Below are 20,967 nucleotides of genomic sequence, written 5' to 3'. Positions count from 1 at the left end.
CTAGGTAACAGGGCTGGGCTGAGCAGAGGGTTCCTAGGTAACGGGGCTGGGCTGAGCAGCCCCTAGCAACCCAGCTGCTCTGGGCTGAGCAGAGGGTTGCTAGGTAACGGTGCAGTGCCCTTCGAATGTGACTCAATAATCGGGAGGTTTCAAACAGCTGTCTACAAATACTTAAACAGTCACTATTTTAAATTTAAATAACTAAAAAATTTCTCATAAATTCAATCCAACAGTTTTGGAGTTTAATTTTATTAAATCTATAATTATATTTAAAAACTTCAAAGTTAGGATTTTATCACTAAAGCCCACGAAAGTGATTAAATTTAGCTATTTTACCATAATAACTCCTGAAAAGCTCACAAATATATTTAATGAAATTCAACTAGATAACATAAAATTCAAAACTTATTATGAAATGATACATTAAAACATTAGATTTGTTCCTTTCTGAACCATAAATAAAAAAACGTGTAAATTTGAAAAACATACTTGTGAGACAAACAATAACACAAGAAAAGAAAAAGAGAGTAAAAAGAAGAAAATATCCGAGAGATTTTTCAAATCGCTTGGGCTGCTTTTAGAAGCAGTCGAGACCTAAATGGAAGTACAAATGTGCAAAATTAGGATTTTGCAAATTTTTGCTAAAATGTTTTGTTTAATGTTGATAGATGTGGCCAACATCATGATTCTGAATGACTAAACTGGGCTGAATCATTAAAGAGAGCAGTTCAAGAAGTCAAAACTGTGTTTATGAGGATGGCATTTAGATTCCTCTGGTAAAAACCCTGCTTTTTTAACCTTTGTAAGTTCTGGCTGGAAATGACAACAGATTTATTAATTTGTAAATCCATTAATGGGCTGAAAATAGTTCATTCTGGTTGGTATTTGGGAGTTAAAACAAAGCAACTTGCCATGTCTTTGCTTTAGAGACCTAAAGCAAAGACACTTTTAGAATCTAAAGAAAAAAAGGACAAATAATTTACTCCCGGCTAGTTGTTGCTTTTTGCACTGAAGCGGAGCGGCATATTTTACATCCTGACAGGAGGGAGGAAAAGCAGGGAAACCCTCACCAGAGCACAGAGCAGGTCCACAGCCTCCAGGATGAGTTCCTGGTGTCCGATCCGAGACACGCCGAGCTCCTCCAGTTCGGCGTGGCTGATCCTCAGCAGCCGCTCCCCGGACACACCCGCCCGCTCAAACACACCCACATACTGCTGCAAGCAGTCGTCCAGACCTGAAACATAAAAACACACAGAGCTGCTGTCGGCGTTCACAAATCAGATCAAGAGAGAAATGAAATTAAATCAGATCACGTAGGCGCGCGCGGCGTCAGGACGTTGTGCTGCGCTGCAGACATCACTGTCTCTGGGTTGTCATATAAAAACAACACATTTTATATTGGTGAGTTACTTTGACGGAACGGCTGATGTCCGATATTAAACTTTACAGCTAATATCTGTATCAATACAGATATCATGCCGATAATATCGTGCATCCCTACTTCTGGCTGTTTTCTGGAAGTTTGTTCCAGATTTGTGGTGAGTAGAAGCTGAATGCTGAGAGGTCTTCATTGATTTATAAACTAACAACAGTATCTTAAAGTATATTTTCTCAGCAGAAGAACTTTAAAACTGGTGTACTGTGCTCTATCTTCCTGGTTTTAGTCAGAACCCCAGCTGCAGCGTTCTGATAGATGTTTTAAGCAGACACTGTAATCAGCTGGTGACCATCCTGAGAACGAGGTCCCATCCATTACTGCCTTATCTTATTTCTTCAACATTAAATCATCTAATGATTGAAGATAAGAATCAGTAGCAGAATAAAATGTCATGAAATGAGGTTAAATGTTCGCACTCCTGTTCAATCAACAAATGCATTTTGATTAAAAATGCTTTAGAAAAAAGAAATCAAGTCATTCTCATATGATACTCCCAAGTATCTCCTGCCTGTGATGAAATATTTAAAGAAACCATAATACAGTTAATTATTATTAGAGAAACGATGGGCTGTAGTCGTTGCAGGGGGCTCTCATCCCAACAGCACTTATTCTGCCCGACGTGGTAATGTTGCCCCCCAGCCCACATTGCTAACATATGGCAGGACTCCAGACTTTCACTGGTGGTTCCCCTCATCAAGCTGCGCCTGCAGGGAGAACGGATCGCTCCACACAGGAAGAGGCCGTTAAACTGCTGCTCATTCCAGCAATACAGCAGCTGCTGGGTCGGGTTTTTCTGATGCTTTTTCTTCAGTTGCAGATTTGGATGCTTCCTGCGTCATTTAATATTAAAGCAGAGATTTCAGCAGGAACTTTGTTAAATGTGGCGGTTTTGGGTTTGTTCTCACGTCCAAAATGGCACCAAAAACACAGGTAATAAACAGTTTTTATGCTTTTTTCCACTGCACTGTTTTATTTTAAACTGAACAGCACTGCTTGAACCACACAGCAGGGTTCCTGTAAAAACACACTTTCAAAAAGTATTAATACCTCCTGAATTGTCTCACATTTACCGCAAAGTTTAATGTCATAATTGGGCTTTTTGTGATAATATCACCTGTTTTTCCAATTTCTTTACATAAAAATGCAAAAAGTGAGTCAGTTTCAGCATAATTCTGCCACCACCATGTTTCATAGTGTGGATGTGAGGTATGGATGTATTTTTTGTACAAAACTATTTGTGCCTTTTAACAGTGAACTTGAAGTCACACGGAGAAATACTATAAGATCTGTGATGTTTCCAGTTATTTTTTAGATTTGCTCCAACTGATCAAAAACAAATGGTGCAAAACAAACTCTGTATCAAGAAAGACTCAAATACAAACACATATAGAAACAATGTCAGACACAAACACATTTTCCCATCACGCTGGTTGTTTTTACACAATCAGTGAATCCAACTGCATGAAACCACTGATATGAGTCACAGATGCCACTTTCCAAACCAAACTACTTTCCTCCTTTTGTCACGACAACATTGAAGCAAAATCTGTGACTTGACGATAATTTGTTTGTCCTACAGCGACTGGAAAAATCACCAGGCTAAGAACCGTCAGGGACCAAAATGTTCCACCAACTCCTTAAAAGATGTAGCAGCTTGTCTTAATAATTCCTTAGTATTGGTGAAAAAGTGCTGTTTCCACTGGCATTTCCCCATGTTGTAAGACACATAATCTGCCAGTGGAACTAGAAGTTTTTCATCACTTTTTCAAGAAATTATGCACCAGAAGACAAAAATACATGGTAAGATGTTCATGCAGTGTAAAGGTCTCAATTATTGCTTGATTTATATTCATTGATATGTGCAAGATTTAGACTTTTTTTTCCCTCAGAAATCAGAAATTTTTTCTTAGAATTCAGAATTTTTCCCCTCAGAACTCAGACTTTTTTTTTTTAGGATTCTGATTAAAATTAAATAAAATCAGATTTATATAACGTTTTATTAGGACGCTGAAAGACACTTTACATGAAATCAGTCATTCCCATTCACGCTCACATTCACATGCTGGAAAAATTCACAATTTTCAAAATTCAAAAGTCAAAATTCTGTTTTTTTCCAGTGTTCCTACTCCTCTTCAGTACAAAATGAGCCAAAACAAACGTTGAACTTTAAACAAGAGTCAGGATGCTGGAACAAAAAAAGGAGCAACTGAGCAATAACGGAGCAATGAAGCAACTTAAGACTTCACTCTCTGCTGGATTGCATAACATCTGTGAGAATGTGCGGGATGATCGTTGGCCTTCCACAGCGAGAGTGTGTGTTAGTGTGTGTGGATGCATTGTTTAAGTGTTTCCTGCGTCTGGCCGGACAACGTTTGCTGAGTCAAAGGAAAGCAGATCAAGACAGAGCGGCTCAGCTGCAGCCCCTGGCTCCCAAAACAATGAACACATCCAGCGTCTAACCGATCAACAAACAGACAACTGCAAACACACACACACACACACACACACACACACACACACACACACACACACACACACACTTCTCAGAGGAAGGAGCATTGATTTCCCTCGCTTCAAGTCCCAGCTTTATAACACAGTCATCTATCATAACCACACTAACAAAGATTGGGAGGAAAGAAAGGCGGAGGAAGGAAGGATGAGGAAAAGAAAAAGAGCATGAAGAGGAAAAGCTCAGAAGCAGCTGCTAAATTGCTTTCAAACGCATTCACTCTCTCACACACACACACACACATGCATACACACACATTCCTTTGCTCATCAGCAACAAGCAAATAGACTTTTTTCCTGCCTCTGCACCCTCCCTCCGCTGTCACCAAATCTGAAGTCTAAATGAAGCGTTCAGTCCCAGAACGGCACATATCAAGAAGAAGAAAAAAATCTACAGGGTTCAATCAATCTCAAATTTGAACCACACTGACCCTGCAGAAAATGTAAACAATTATGAATTCTGTGGCACTAAATGAAAAGATACAAACATATTTCAAAGATCCTTATCCTTATAAGAGTTTCAACTGAGAATAAAGAAAAATGTAAAGAGGTTGAACTGGTTGGAGCTCTTGGTGTTTGGCAATAAGTTTATGATTTTTGGTGTCTGGAAAACGAGCAGTTTCAAAAACTTCTCAATTGTTAAATCACATTCCATAGCAGGGGTGTCAAACCCAGTTTTGGGCCAAACCAAGATCATAAAAGCTCTTAAAAGGCCGGTTGTGCCAGAATGTATTGATAAAACCTGATCACAAACTGTTAAAATATCTATGAATTCTTAAAATGAAATAATATTATTGAACATCTTTTCAGTCCCTCAAGGATTTTGTGATACTTTTTGTGATCTTTTGCAATAAAAATCAAAGTGTTTGTGGTACCAATTTGAAAATATTTGCGATATTTGAGCTTATTTGTGACGGCAAATGTGACTTTTTATTACTTGCTGAATAGCTCATGGACTATAATCTGAGATCAGTTAAGGTTGAAGCAGCTGTTTAGTACAAGTAACTGATATAATTTGGCAGTAAACAGTTAAAAACTGCATTGATTTGATTGTCAACATAATATTTAAGTGTTTAGTCTAAAACCTAGAGAGCCACATAAAAAGCTATGGCGGGCTGGATGAGTCTTGAGTTTGACAAATGTTTTCTGTAGGGACTGCATCTGGGGTTGCTTAGCAACCCCAGCCAAGCCCAGCTTGTTACCTAGCAACCCAAGCAGAACTCCACCAGTGTTTGGTCAGCTAGTTTTACCTCTGTGTGCGCTGGACAATGGCTGCTGGGTATGGAGTTAAATTTGGTTCACAGTTAATTTAACTCCATACATTTGTTGTTTCTAAATTAACATGAACTTGTTTTCTTTGCATTAGTTGAGGTCTAAAAGCACTGCATCTTTTTCTTTATTTTGGCCGTTTCTCATTTTCTGCGAATAAATACTAAATTTTTCCTTGTAATTTTAGATGCATGTTGTCAGTAGTTCATAAAATAAAAGAACAATGTTCATTTTACTCAACTATGTACCTATAAGAAGTAAAACCAGAGGAACTGATCATTTTAAGTTATCTCTTAATTTTTTTCAGAGCTGTATAATTGTGCATCTGTTTGCAGCCATTTTCATGAGTGAGTCCACTTTAAATCTGACGTAGAGCTGGATTTAAAGTAAAAAAAACCCAACTCATTATGAAAGTAACTCAAAAGAAATAAGTCAGACTAAACTAAAATCTCATCATCTAAGAATGATTTTATGCAAAAAATGTAGTGAACATGTTTAGTATCGCTCATAGGTGAGATAAGGTCCGTGATAACTTCAAAAACCGCACTTGAAGAAATCTGAATCATCTCTTACTTCCACTCTCCGCTTTGACATTTCAGATTGTTCCCAGCTCACCAATTAGTGTTGTGGAAATTTTAATACTGTTTTCGTTCTAATAAGACATCAGTCCCCTGCTCCCCAAACCAACCATCAGCGCTTGTGATGCGACTGTTAGTCGCAGTGGAGAGTTAGCAGAAGTGAAAGAAGCGAAGCTGATTAAAACAATTTCAGCTCTCGCAGACAGATTGTTACTCCAGTGGAAAGAGGCAGAGAAGCAGAAGAGGAGGAATGTACAGTACGGCGAAAGTTCAGCGATAATCAGCATCGCTTATCGCTGGCAGTGAGGGCGAGCGTGAATGCCCTGAATACTGAAGAGTCAAATTGTAAGTGGCATCAGCAAGCACACACTCCCACACAGTATGCAGCTAAACAGTGAAGCGCTGCCATATGGTTTATATACATACACAGTAATGTCTTCTCTTTGGGATCCATTTAAAAAAAGAAAACATGACCTTTGTCATCTGAAGTCATCCATTATGTTTCCTCAATCTTAAGGAGTTCAGTAGCTATTAACTTTAGTCTGAAAACCATCGCTTTTATTAAACCTTTCTACCCAATTCATGCAACTCACGTTCTTATCTCCTTCTCACAGAACTCATGCATTTTCCGACCCAGTGCAAAACAAATTTATAAGCGATAGCATCCGGGGATAAAGAAAGGACCTCCAGAATACAACAGCAGAATAACCAAATAATAGTGCTACGCCTCAACAACCAGTTCTACCACACAACAGAGAGAAAAACAGGAATTTGCATGAATAAATATCCTTGCATTCACGTGTCTTTGGCATCAATACATCTTAGGTAATTTTTTTATGTTGTTTCCTGCATTCCTGCCAAATTGGGTCGTAGTAACAATCTGTTTTAAAAAAAGAAAACTACTGCGGTGTAGGCAGCCAAAATATTAAGTTCAAATGATTTTTGCACTTCCTTACATTTCTGCTAGACAGATAATCTGCCCAGATATTCATAACACGTTCTGTTTTGCAATAGGTGTTTAATGTAGGAAGCTTATTATTATCAGGTTGCACATCTACATTGTAAACATCCATCAAATGCAAATATAACAGCATATTAAAGGTTTCTAAAATAGTGTCTGCATGAGCCATTTTATGAATTAAACGTATAAAGTATTATGTTTTACAGCAATAATGGAAAAATTGATGAAATAATGAAATTACATAAATAACAACTCAGCCTTTCTATTGGTTTTCAAAGAAAATAACTGGATTTAAAACACATTTAACATAAATTTCCTTTAAAAAATGTAGATTAATAAATTATTGATAAGACAAAAAAAATTGTAAATAGTTTTGCTACAAAAATTATTTGTGCAGGAAATTAAAATAAAAACCATGAAAGTAAACAAATGAGATTTTTCCTAATTCACAAAAACAAGATGACGAAAATCATTTCGTCCCATAACTACAAAAAATAAATTAGCAGGGAGTAAACAGACAGACCATCAAGTAATAGTGGTTGTTTACAAGGTTTAGCAAGTCGGAAAATGTTTTTTACTGAATATAGCTAAAACTGCATATTTATTTCTAAGATGGTTTGAATATTTTAGTATTTATTTTAGAAACTACAATCTATCTGGATGCTGCTCAAATTTTAGCGTTAACTTGAAGAATTAAAGGTCAGATTGGATCATCATACAGCTTTTAAATGTTTCCACGGAGTGCCGTTGTGTTAAGTCTCCTGTATACTGGTTTGAGAGAATGTATGTAGTTTTGCTAGTAACTTTTTAAAATTTCTTTGTTGATTTTAAAGTTGTTTGGCTGGAATATTATAAAATTAAGTTCAAATGGGTTTTTTTCTGAAATGTCTGTTTTCTTCTGCACAGCATTTTAAACTTCTAGAAAGTTTAATACTTTTATATTTGTACAAAATATTAATTATATATATATTTTTTTTAAAATGTATATATTAGACATAATAAAGAAAAAATAAAAAAAAGAACAATTTCCTATTTGACAGCATGGCGGGTCTTGTAATAAAAAACATGAATGCACATGGAAAATATGCAACAAAATTTATAATTATGTCTACCTGATGATTTAATCACAACACTGATAAATAAGTTGGTCCAACTTCTTCAAATTTCTGTTTGTAGGAAATCTTTATTCAAGACATTTTAGTTTCATTATTATTATATTTAAGGAAAATCATTCTTTAGCTTGTTTTGCTGTGAAGCATGTTTTGCTTTAAATCAGCTGTAAATCAGACATTTTTCTAATTAGTTGAGCTGCTCGTGCGCTTGAAGCTGCAGAAAAACTGCGCTCATTACGAGAACTCCTACTGTAGAAAAAAAACAGGCTATTTTCCACCCATGTTTTTCTATAAATTGACAGAAAATCACTGTAGATGTCAGTGTGGGTTTGTTGTGTAATGAGCCAGTGCAGTCATATGCTCGTACCTGCATTTCGGTACGTCCATGTGTGCGCAAGACTGAAATCATGCGTGTGCTTGTGTTGGACTGTTAGAAAAAAGCGTGATTCATAGCTGACTCACATACTTAACTCCCACAGTAGCACACTTTTCACAACAGCAGGCGAGCCAAACTCCCACTAACACCCTCTTTCTCTCTGTCATACGCACGGCTAATAAAATCTGATTTTGCACTCACTCCAGAGATGTTCACGACTCTGATAAAAGAGCCCGGCCCTCCCAGTCGGGTTATGTGTCATCTGGTCCAGGCGCTGTGAAGCTCCAGTAACAACAAAAGTTAGAACAGCAGCTCTTTCTGCCTCTCTCATTCGGATAGACAAGATGTTTGCAAAACTGCAGCTCTTAGGAAACAACCTTCAACTTGAAACCTGCCAGATACAGTAGAAGATTAGGGCCACTGAGGAAAAAAATAATTCTGACTTCAATCCCAGAATCCTGATTTTTATCTCAAAATTCTGAGAAAAAAAAGTCAAAATTCTGAGATTAAAGTCAATTTTTTTTTTAGTGACCCTAATCCTCTTCCGTAAGATTAAATCCCACTATTGTTAAAAAAAAAAAGTGCTATTAAAACAAAAATACTCAATAGTAGAATAAAAAACAAGAAGACAAATTTTCCCAATCCCAGATCTGGAAATTTGACTTTGCAGGGAAATCAACATACATCATAAATTATTTGCAGCTCTTTTCAAGATTTCTAACCTTAAGAGCCTCTTGTAGTTATTAAGTTCTGCTCGTAATGGAACAGACGTATTAAATACCAATTTTCCAAAAAGGTATTTTTATGTTTTTGGAAAAATATTCACATTTTACCAATGGCATATGTGTATATTTAAATTTTTAGGACACATTTGTATGTATGTATTCCAATGTATTGGTACACTGTAAAATCACAAAATCATTTTGGTCTGGTTTCTAGTGCAAATGTTTTACTAACTTGAAATGAGACAAAACTAACTTAAAACTATTTTTAACAACATAGAGAGGTTTGTTTTAAAATAATTCCTTAATATTAATTAAAAAATAAATAAAATATAAGAAATTACTGAAAAGTTAGTTTTGTCTTATTTTAAGTTTACTAAGGTATTTGAACTAGAACTTAGACCAAAAATACTTGGTAAGATTTTTTGTTTTTGCAGTGTATTTATTGAAGCTGTCATTGAACAAACAGTGGAGGAAACAGTAAAACTTATCACGGTAAACGATAAACGATACAATAAATACCTGAATTAAAGTGATTTAAAAGAAAAACATTTATCTTTTAATTATATCTTTCAATAACAAATAAAAAAACACAAAATCACAGTTTGAGCTACAGTCTTTGACAGGTTTTCAGTGTTGCTGACACTGAATTATTATTTTTGTATTATTTTTATTCAAGCATAAAGCGTTTTGCTAAGCTAAACTGAATCTGGTTGCTAGGCGGATTCCCTTTCACAGCCTGTCAGAAAGCAGCAGAAAAATCAGAGTCCATATTTGCTAAATGGCAGCTATTTAATATTCATGTGGCAGCAGACGGGTTCCAGTCTGTTCAGAGGGTCAGAGCCGACAGAGCAGCTCTGTGGCCGAGAAAGGCAGGGCTCTCAAAATGCTCATCATCTGTCTTATTGTTTATGCAACAATCATCGACTTAAACATATTACACTGTAATGTTTGATAGATTGATGTCATTACATGAGTTCGACTCAAGGCATTTGGAGTTTAAATCTAAACATGTTTTTAATGCAGTGGCCTAAAATATGAACAATTTGGACAATCCAGCAAAGTCAAAGGATCCTGGTGTTGCTAGTTACATATTTTGTACCATGCATCTTCATTTTCAAGTTTAAAAAATCGTCCAAGTCCTTGTCTTGGTTATGTTTCCAAACAAAATCCATATTTAATTCAATACAAGGTGGAGAAAACTACTCTGATGCTCTGTAAACAAGTGGATTAAAAAACTGAAACTAAAGGAAATCAGTCACCAAATCCAACATTATGTTAATGCATAAATGTTGCAAATTAAACTGAAGTAGTAACCTGGAACATGCGAGTATGTCTTCAGGTCTTCAGGTACACAATAATCCAGAAAACACATGAATAAACTGGCTCTGATGTAAGCTAAGGCTGCATTCACACTTGCCCCATTTAGGCCGCTTTAATTAAACTCCAGTTCGTTTGCATAGAAAGTTTGTTTTGTGTGAATGCGTAATCAAACTCAAAAAAGCGAACATGGGTCCACCTACAAACCTTGGTCTTGGTTTGGTTGAAGTGAACTATGGTTTCAATGTAGATGTGGATGCCAAGTGGAAAAGCAGGGCATTCTGGGTAAATCCAACCAAAACAAACGCAATAGCCTAGCGGTAGCAGGAGAAATGGCTAATGGTCGTTTCTGAAGGACAAAAGAGAAACCCTACAACCACTAAAATCTGACGGTACTCCATTTTTGTTTACATTTTTAAAAGAATGGAGTTGTGCTCAGTGTCTTCTTCGTTGGTTTCATGTTTTTTCCTGCAGTAGTTCTTGGTGCAGCGCCACCACAGGTGAGGAGGGGAACAGGTTTTCAAAGGGTTTGGTTTGTTTGACACAAAGCTGAGTGAAAGCAAACTGCACAAGCTGAAAATTTAACAAATGCTGCAATTCTGGTCCCAAATTGAACCGGATCTCCCAGACTATCAAGTGTGAAAACACCATAAGTCCTTATCTATTACAGCTTTTAAACTCCTGTGGATTAGAAGAAATCCCGAATGCTGTTACTATCACTCAGTCTGATTCCTCCCGTGGCATGAAGTGTCATCAAACGCCGTCACGCCTTTTTCACTGCTGATTTTCAAGTCTGGCGGTGAAATTCACCCAAAGGGAAATGAGGTGAAATTCTGCCCGGATCACAGCGTGAACAGATGACAGCGGAGGAAAATTCCTGGCATTCCCATCAGAGCGCTCACATTGCTGTTAGAAAGCCTTGCTGGTGTAACATTGCTGCACTGAGTCGACGACGTGGCGACCCTTTGGCCCACGACGCCTGCCGCGTACAGACCGTACATGTTACTGTACACACATATGTAACAGGGTTTTATTTTAACAATTTTATAGATGTGAAGTTTGTCAAAATCTGTTTATTTATTCTTTTAATTTATTTTTGTTGAGTCAATAAGTTGTTTCTCCAGACATTTATTGGTGTATTATGTTCTGTTACGTTGCTCTTGGCAGTTGGTGGTTACCATAGCAACCAGTAACTGACAGCTCCTCCACCTTTCTTCTCTGTTGCCGTCGGTAACTGTGGTATGTATTACAATCAGCTCTGTATTTTCTTTACAAGTATTATATTTTAACATATGTTTTAGACATATTTAAATTATATGTAGTGTATATAATTTTGTCATGATTTGTACTGGTTATCATTATTAGTGTGTTTTTATGTTTAATTTTACAACTGTTAACTTCTGCTAACTGCTATTAGCTGCCATTAACTTCTCATCGGTAGATATTTCTTAGTAGTTTGTTTAGTGTTATTTATTGCATCTTAATTAATGTATAAGATTATTAGTTGATGTTCACCACCAACTTGATTTCCTTAAGTTTTCCTACATACAGTCCATTACAAAAACACAAAATCTTACCAAGTATTTTTTTTTGTCTAGTTTCGAGTGCAGATATTTTATTACACTTGAAGTGAGACAAACTTCAAAGTAACTTTTCAGCAAGATATAGGAGCTCGTTTTAAGTAAATAATTCCTTAATACTGATGAAAAAGTACTACTTCTATTGGCAGATAAATTAACTTATAACATGGGAAAATGTCTTCTTATAACTTAAATAATCTGCCAATGGAAAAAGTAATTTTTTCATCAATATTAAGGAAAAAAGTTTCTTGTGAGTTAGTTCTGTCTTATTTCAAGTTTACCAAGATATTTACTTTAAAGATAGACTGCTCTCAGATAGAGTTTTAAACAGAGTAAACTCATTACCAACATAATTTTCTTACAAAGCATCCGTCTTTATATAATCAACCTTTACGAAAAGGTAAAACTATATTTATCCAGAGACTTTTCCTGGAAAGCCAAATAACCAACTTTTATTTTTCATTTAACGTGGCTAAATATAGCAAGACCCAAATTACTTAAAATAAAGTCAATCAAGCCCAAAAGAAACTGAAAACAACATCTTTATCTTAATATATCAATATAAAATTTAAAATGGTGTATTAGGATCATTGTAGAGAAAAAAAACTGGAGTAAATTTCCACCAAAAAAACTCAGAAATCTTGAGATTAATCTCAGAAATTGTAGTTTCAAATGTCAATTTTTGTAACTTTTGAAACTTTCCACATTTTTTCCAAGAAGATGTATGAAATTAATCACTAGTTTTTGGTAAAAATTTACTTCCACATTTTATTTAGCTTATTCATTTGTTTGTTTATAATGGTCCCAATACATTGTTGTAAAAATCCCTTTCAAGTTTTGGAACTACAAAAAATTACCATTTAGAAAAACGTAAAAAATAGAAAAAATTGGGCTACTTTATGTTGGATTGACTAGTGTTGAGTCGACAATTTTGGCCCACGTGACAAAAAGTCTGGACCAAAACTAGACCAGAATTACTTGGTGAGATTTTGTGTTTTTGCAGTGTGAAGGTCAGAAGGGTTAACCACACATACAGTCGGTGTATCACGTTACCCGGCGTCGCCACGGACACCCCAACCCAGCGTGAACTGAATACCAAACCGAGGCGAGCCACGTTTCTGATCGGGCTCCGGCGCGTGTGTGTTGGTGCAAATGTCCGAGGATTCGGGCACGGCCTTCTGCTTGGAGCCGGTACGCGAGTCTGTCAGCTGTTGAGCACAGACGGGCCGAGACCGGCAGCCCACCACCCACCCCGACACATGTAAACACATGCCGAGTGACAGCGGGCAACGAAGATCCCCGCTGCAAACAGAGCCTCACACCACCTGCATTTTATTGGTGCGTTTGAGCTAACAGGCCCCCTGACCTGCTTTTTATGCAACCAACAGACATGATGGGTAACAACTGTTTGCCATTTGTCACAGATTTTTTGTTTTTGTTTTCTTTTTTTATAGAGAGTGTGTGTCGTGTTTTTTTGTTTCTGTGCTTCATGACAACAGTGAAGGAGAAGAAATGCAAACAAAGTTGAGATGCTTATTGATAATCAAAAACAAAAATGTTTTCAAATCAAGATCGAATCAAATTTTATCTGTACAGCAAATTCTATGGAGGACCAAAATTGACAGTCAAAAATAAAAGCAAGGCAAAAAGAAAATATTTTCATTTGTTGACGAAAATAGGAAAAGGAAAAGGAAAAAATAAAAAATAAATATATATATATATATATATATATATATATATATATATATATATATATATATATATACATTTCTGCTTTTATTTTTAATTATGTCAGTTTGGGTCCTCCATAAATTTCAGCAACAAGGAATTTCAATCATAAGTGCAAGTTATTGATCTGATCATGTACGGTTATCTGATCTATCAGATACAAACCTTTTATTAGAAGCTAAGCACTACATTTTAGGTGAATAGCATCAGATAAAAGCTGTGATATGGAGGTAAAGAAGCAGAAAAAAAAGCACCAAATGCGACCCTTATTTTCACTTGTAAAACAAAACATAAGTCAGAAACAGGAAAATTAATCACCCGAGATTCAGAAAGCCATAGGATTGCAAAATTATTAGTTCTTAAAGTTTAAATGAGCCACAAGTTGACTTTAAGACCGAGCTGCTTGTGCAAACCGGACCGGAAAGTTTATCTAATCATAAATGACCTTCATATTTTCTCCCTTTAAGCCCAGCTGAACGTATATCATCTGCTAATGGAGCTGGTGCTTAAAGCATCAGCTTGACTGTAAAGAGTTGGCAGCTGGTTTGAGCCCCGATAATAAATGTGATTAATGTATTAGTCCTTAGAGCAGGCAGGGCCGACGGGGATGCCTGGTGGACGTGGAGCCAAAATCAGTTTCCACCAACAATCGTAACGTGTCGCGATAATTCACCACGTTTAACACAGAAGATAAATAAAGAGGAGCCAAAAAACTGATCATAAACATGAACTTCTTTTTAAAGGACTGAGACTGAAAAATTAGGTTTATCTTTTTTTTCCACAACCTGATGACAAGCGTGTCAAACACAAGGCCCAGGGGCCAAATTCGGGCCGCTGTAGCTTTTTATGTGGCCCTCTGGACTCCAGAGGAATGTATGAATAAAACCTTCAAGATAACAGTTGTGTGCTTAAATATTATTTTATCAATCAGATAAAAGTGGTTTTTATCTTTTTACTGTGAAGTTACATCAGTCAATGCTTCCAGTTTAACTACGATCATGTAAATTCACACTAAATCAACAAATCACGTTAGTTTTTTTTTGTCCTAATGGATAATTGTGAGTTCATTGAAAATTTTCCAGAAAATGGTCAAGAACAGGTGATGCCAGTGATGCCAACTCCCACCTGTAGGTGGCAGTGTGTTTTACTTCCACACTTCTGTCTTACTTGATGTCATACATAAGTGCAAATATTGCAAAATTCCTTGAAAATATTTTTAACTTAGCAATTTATCGGATAAAAATTGGTGAGGCATTCATCGATGTGAAAAACTGTTAAACATGATTAAATTTTAAGAAATACAGAGACAGTTCTCACCATTTATTGGGTTTATCAAAGCATTCTGGTACAACCGGACCTTTAAGAACATTTGTGATCTTAATGCGGCAAAAAATGAAATCAAGGTTGACGCCTCTGTTCTAGACGGTATGGAAATGAATTGCATTTCCATACAAAAACCATTTATGTGTGGAAAAGTGTTCACCAAGGCCTGAAGGTACAGACCTAATCAGCTTGGCTGCTGAATTATTCATGACTTAATCTCCCGTCTGATCGCTGCCCAATATCACAGAATCCCTCATAAACACTCAACTACATTCCCAGATAAATAATCATGCTTAGGTTAGTCTGTGAGCGTATGTATTTTTTTATTTTTATATCTTCCAGCATGAGAAAGATTGAAGTTACGTGTTTAAAGGCTGCTTCGTCAGGACTTGATTACTGCATTTATGCGGTGCATTGCAGTAAACTATCCAGGGTGAGCCAAATAATTAAATCTGTTGAACTTTGACCAAAGTTTAAGGCTGCAAACAATAACAAGGTCAAAATTTTAATAACGATAAAAGAAAGCGCCTCGGGAAATAATTATACTTTTGAGTGTTTATTCTTCCTGCTAATACACAAACTTGCAGATGAAGATTCAGATTCAGAACCTTTAGCTGTATCTGAATTTATCACATGCAAAATGTTAAGAGTTTAAATTAGTCATTTGCTGCGGAGCAATTACTTTCCGCCCAACAAGTGATCAATAAAATCTGCCCCTGTGGTGAAGTATTGAGTTTCTGTCGCAATAAAATACCAGAATTGGGTCCAAATTGCAACGAATTACCTGCAAAGTTAAATAGAAAGAAGAAAGAGTTTCAGAGACATTAACCAGCCAGAGCACAAGATAAATACATAATTCCTTCATACTGATGCGAATCAGCAAACTGAGAAAAATATTCAAGTCCTGAACAAGGAAATAAAGTAGAAAACCAACAAGCATTATGCAGATGGATGGATGGATGGATGGATGGATGGATGGATGGATGGATGGATGGATGGATGGATGGATGGATGGATGGATGGATGGATGGATGGATGGATGGATCTACCAACCAGCAGACGGATGGATGGATGGATGAGTCCACTTTATTAGGTACGCCAGTTGAATTGCTGGTAAACTTAATCAGCCAATCATGCGGCAGCATTTCAAAGCCTTCAAACATCCAACCTGGGAATCCAACCTGCTGAACTGAGCAGCTTCCAAACAGAACGAAGGGTTGAAGAGCCTTTGAGCAAAACGTGGCTGATGCTGACAGAGAGACCAGTTTGAATGTTTCAGAAACATTTGGTCTGCTGGTTCCACACAACCTCACTGACACACAGAACGAACCAAAAAACAGAAAATACGTTCAGACAGGAGGGGAAATGATCAGCTTTTAAACAACGGTGTCCAAAATGCGGCGCAGGGACCATTTGTGGCCCTTGGACTGATTTATCATGGCCTCCAACTACAGCTCAAGAATGCTACTAATTAGTTTATTTTTAATCAGGGTGAAATTATTAAACATTAAACATAGCAAGCATTTTGAAAGAAAATGACTCAAATCCTGTTCCTATGGCTGAGAATAAATTTGTTCAACTGAGCCAAAAAATTTAAAACTAGACAAAAAATTTGTAAAATCTACAATGGTGTATTGGGGTCACTGTAGAGAAAAAAAAACAGCAGCAAATTTCTTCCAAAAAACCCAGAAATCTTCAGATTAATCTCAGAAATTTTCTACAAAAAACATGGAAATTCCTTAGTTTCAAATGTCTTTTTTTTTTACTTTTCAGAGCTTTAAGAGTCAAAAATTGCAAGAAAGAAATCTGGGAAATTTCTGAATTTCAAAAGTCAAACATTTAAAATGAAACTTTTTTCTAAGATTAATCTGAAAATTAATCTTTTATTTTCTAGCAGATTTTTGACTTTCCAAACTTGGAAATGTTCTGGTTTTCTCAGAAATCTAGTGGAAACAACATGAAAATTTGAGTATTTCTGCAATTTTTTCTAGCAAATTTTTCACTTTTCAACCTCAAAATTTCCACTTTTCTAGAAAATTTCTGAGATTAACCTCAAAATTTTAGATTTTATTTTTAGCCAGAACATTTTTGACTTTTCACATTTCCAGGTTTATTCTAGAAAATTTCAAACAATCTCAATTTCTGGAGTAATTTACTCCTTTCACTTCTACGTACATTGCTCAAATACATCACTGTACCAATCTAACTTATCTGAGGTACTTTGTAAAAAATGAATAAAAAGTTTTTTAAAAATAACTTATTTTAAAACTTATTTGTAAAAGTTTTAAACTACAAGTCACTTTCCTTCCACTGCACAAATGCAAACTATTTTGTTTTGCTAGCATTTCATCTTTTTTGCTGCATTGACTAAAATCCTCACATTAATAAAAAAATAAATAAAATAAAAGACACTGACAATAAAGTTGCTTGATGCTTATAATTAAATAAAAATCAAATCTAAGTTTGTAGTTAGCAAAGAATAAATACTTTTCAGTTAATCACATTTTTAATTTCACTGAGAAATACTTAAAAGGCCCATCTCAGGTTTTGGTGCCCTTTTTGTCCCCCAGGCCCTGAAATCTCTAATGCTCGCCCCTGTTGGCAGCAGAGAAGTTTGTCTCTCTCCTGCTGTCACTCTCACAGCAGGCTGCATCATCACCCACTGATCATCAGGTGCTAGGATGAGACATGGACACTCTCCCGCGAACACACCTCCCACGCAACATGCACCCATCTACTCCCCTGAGCCGCTGCCTGTTTATCACGCGGGGAGTTTCTGCGCGTTTCCAGGTGAGTTTGTGGTTACATGGCGGCTCACCTTTCATCCAGTCCACCACCTGGTTCGTGCTCCATTTGCTCACCGGCTCCATCACCAGCGCCATCGAGGAAACTTTGCGTGGACTCTCCGTTGTGTCGTTACCCCCAAAAGCAGAGCCCAGTCAGGCGGACACACCTCCACCTTCTCCTCCTCCTCCTCTTCCTCCCTTGAGCCCCTCCAGCTCACTTCCTCTTCCTCCTTCCGCAGCCAGGTGACTCCTTACTTCTTCAAACTGGCTGCGCTGGTCCCGGTCCAGTCCGTGCTCTGCGATTCGGTCCCGTTTGATACAGCAGGGTCCGGTACATCCCTCTGCCGGAGCCTGTCTGACTCCTTTCTCTCTCCCTCTCTCTGTATTCTCTCTCTCCTTCTCCCTCTCTTGCCCACGGTGCGTCAGTCCCGCTGAGTGTGTGTGTGACAGCTATGGAGTGCGTGTAGGTGTGCGCAGCAGCAGCAGCGCCGAGTGTAGGATAGATAAGTCACACCGGACTCCACATCTCTCTCTCTCCCTCTTCAGATATGATTAATCCGCGCACGCGCCCCGTGGGTGGCTGCGCGCGCGCACGTGTCGGTGTATTTCCCACAGGAGCGGCAGAATCGTGTAGGGATGATGGAGATGGAGCTGATTCTCAGAGATATTCATGATTGGAGGCTTCAGCTGCTGTGATGAAACCTAATGAGCCTTCAGCCTCTGGCTGATGTCTTCTTCTCCCAAATCTGGACAGATAAATCAGGTGCAAAGTCGCACCTGAGCAACGCAACTCATCCCTCTCTGCAGGTGTCAGCGACGTAAATGGATCTGGAAGTTACAGTCTTTATGTTCCAACAACTAAACCACAATTGTTTGAGAGCTTAATGTGAAAAAAGTGGATGTAATTGTGAAAAATACATGTTTTTCTGGCTGGTGAAATCTGAAAAGTGTGGCATGCATGTTTTTTTAAGTCATCGCACTACCAGTTTTGCACAGCTACAACCTGAAATGTGTTTGTTCTTCTATTAAAAATAAAAGAAAATAGTCAAATGATTACCAAAATAAAAGGTTCCTATAACCAGAATAAAGGTTTTTATCTGTATTTTTAAATTATTTCTGGTTAGTGTTTAATTATCCAGGTATTTTTGATTAGCTTGTTGGTGGTGGTTCAAATCCCTTTCCTTTTCCCTTAATAAATATAATTACCACTTAAAAATTGGATGTTGTTATTATCTTTGGGTGATATTAAACTTCCTTTGATTGTGTGTTAAAGAAATCTTTAACAGCGCTGTAATGTTGATTTGAAACCGATTGGATCAGATTAATGAAATAAGGAGAACAAAGGCTAAAATCTGCCATCTTTGTTTTCTTCTGCCTCCATTTTTGCTTCTTTTTTCCCCTGTGATGTTTTTGTTTTAGATCAGAGGCAGAGCGGTCTCAAGGCAGCTGGTTCATGGTTCATATGAACAGCAGAGCGTCGAGACGATGAACATTTCTGTTTGACGAGAAGGAGCAACAGAAGGTTTTGTTGCCATAGCGACGGTCTGAAAAAGCCACCGAGGCGCCGCCATTGAAAAGCTACTTTGTTTAGATCAATAACAGTTTGTTTGGAAAGTTTACGCAGGCAAACAAGCAAGATTTTAAAAACAAAAGATCCACAGCTCCTAACATTTTTTACCTGCTTTTTTTCGCTTCTTTTGGCAGATAAACAATCCTACCAACTGTTTTTAATTTAATTTTACTCCACTTTATGAGTGAATTGAGCTGCTGTAAAGGAAGACGTTTCATCTTGTCAAAACTGTAGAAAAACATCAACATTTAGATAATAAAATACCTGAATCATGAGATGACAGGATTATAATTTAAATCACTTGAATTGTGTAAATTATCAGATTAAGAGAAGCTATTTTTTAAACAATACTAACACCATTACAGTCAGATGTGGTTTGTTTGATGTACCCAAGTGTTGCATCAATAATCTATAGATCTATGGTAAAGATATTCTGTCTTCTGTGAGGAAAACATGAGTTTTCTGTTTAAATAGCGACCTCTGCTGGTAACACGTGTAAATGACAACAATGAAGGGAAAGGCAGCAGATTTCTGCAGCAAACCAAGAGCATTTTTCCACATTACAACCATAAAATCCAGTATATTTCACTGGGACTTTATGTTGCAGACTGACTGAGTCAATACTTTCACTTCCTTTGTACATCTAGACTTATTTTTGCTGACATGTTTGGAAAAACTCTCCCAGATTTAGTGGAGAGTATCTGAAGTTTTGTCACAATTTTCTTGATTGAATTTAGAAATGGATTTGTACTTGGCTATTCTAATACATAAATATTCATTCCCTCCAGTTTTTTGTGACTCTGCAATCGTGGAAATTAACACAAAATCAACAGATTCTCACATTTTTTAAAGCTAAGGTATAATTGTGAGGGATTCTTTCTTTTTGCAAATGTTCTGAAAAAATGCTTAAAAACATCCATTTTAAGCAGCGCCGGCCCAAACTGCATGTGAGTTAAATGGGTCATTATGGCCCAAAAGAAACCAACATAATAAAAGATATATGTTTATCTAACATAACATTGAATGATACAAACTAAATGCTATTACAGATGGAAAACTTTATTTCAGTTATTGCTAATAGTTATTACAGAAATAATATATTAATGTGTTCTTGCTCCTGACTCCTGCCACTGTTGGGAAAATATAACATAAAACTTGCTAACTTACTTACTGCAAAATTTAGTTTTTATAAGTTGTTTCTTTCAAATAAACAAAATAAAATAGAACAGTTTACATTTCCAAATCCAACTATTTTTATTTTGTTTGCTGCTCCTGTAAGGTTAAAATCCACTGCCAGATTTAAAAATAATAATAATAATTACATTATGGAGGCCCCAAATAAAAATCTACGTAGGGCCCCACAAATGTTTGGACCGGCCCTGTGATGTTAACTCCCACCTGTAAGTGTTACCATTTATTACATTGCTGCCTCAGTTAATGTCAACATGGTCCGTGATCAAAATGCCGAGAAACAAAATGTGACATTTGAACACTTATGCTCAAATATTGCAAAAATCATTGCAAAACAAATTTAAAACAATCTCAAAATCCTGGAGGGACTAAAAATAAAGTGTTCATTTTTTGCTAAAAAGTGAAACAACCTTCACAACTTGTAGTTGGAGAATTCATGATTCCAGTTTGGTGACGTTGAAGTAGATATTAGCTGCGTTTCCGTTACAAACATTCGCAAAAACTC

At 36.7% G+C, this 20,967-nt stretch overlaps 1 protein-coding gene across 2 annotated transcripts in view; it reads right to left on the bottom strand.

Annotated features, from left to right (window-relative positions):
• Positions 1-18,550, bottom strand: part of cnksr2a (connector enhancer of kinase suppressor of Ras 2a) — a 62,269-nt gene extending 43,719 nt beyond the window's left edge. For both annotated transcript variants that reach the window (XM_088001371.1, XM_088001372.1), the window contains exons 1-2: positions 17,734-18,550; positions 1,071-1,234 (exon numbers count right to left, since the gene is read on the bottom strand). In XM_088001371.1, the coding sequence (XP_087857497.1) occupies positions 1,071-1,234; positions 17,734-17,797 (228 nt within the window). In that variant the 5' untranslated portion in view covers positions 17,798-18,550. The remainder of the gene's footprint in view (positions 1-1,070; positions 1,235-17,733) is intronic.
• Between the last annotated feature and the right edge of the window lie 2,417 nt (positions 18,551-20,967).

Source organism: Poecilia mexicana, unplaced genomic scaffold (assembly GCF_051168715.1).
Source record: "Poecilia mexicana isolate PSO_F unplaced genomic scaffold, ASM5116871v1 scaffold_20, whole genome shotgun sequence".
Taxonomy (NCBI): Eukaryota; Metazoa; Chordata; class Actinopteri; order Cyprinodontiformes; family Poeciliidae; genus Poecilia; species Poecilia mexicana.
This window is presented reverse-complemented; position numbering and strand designations above follow the sequence as displayed.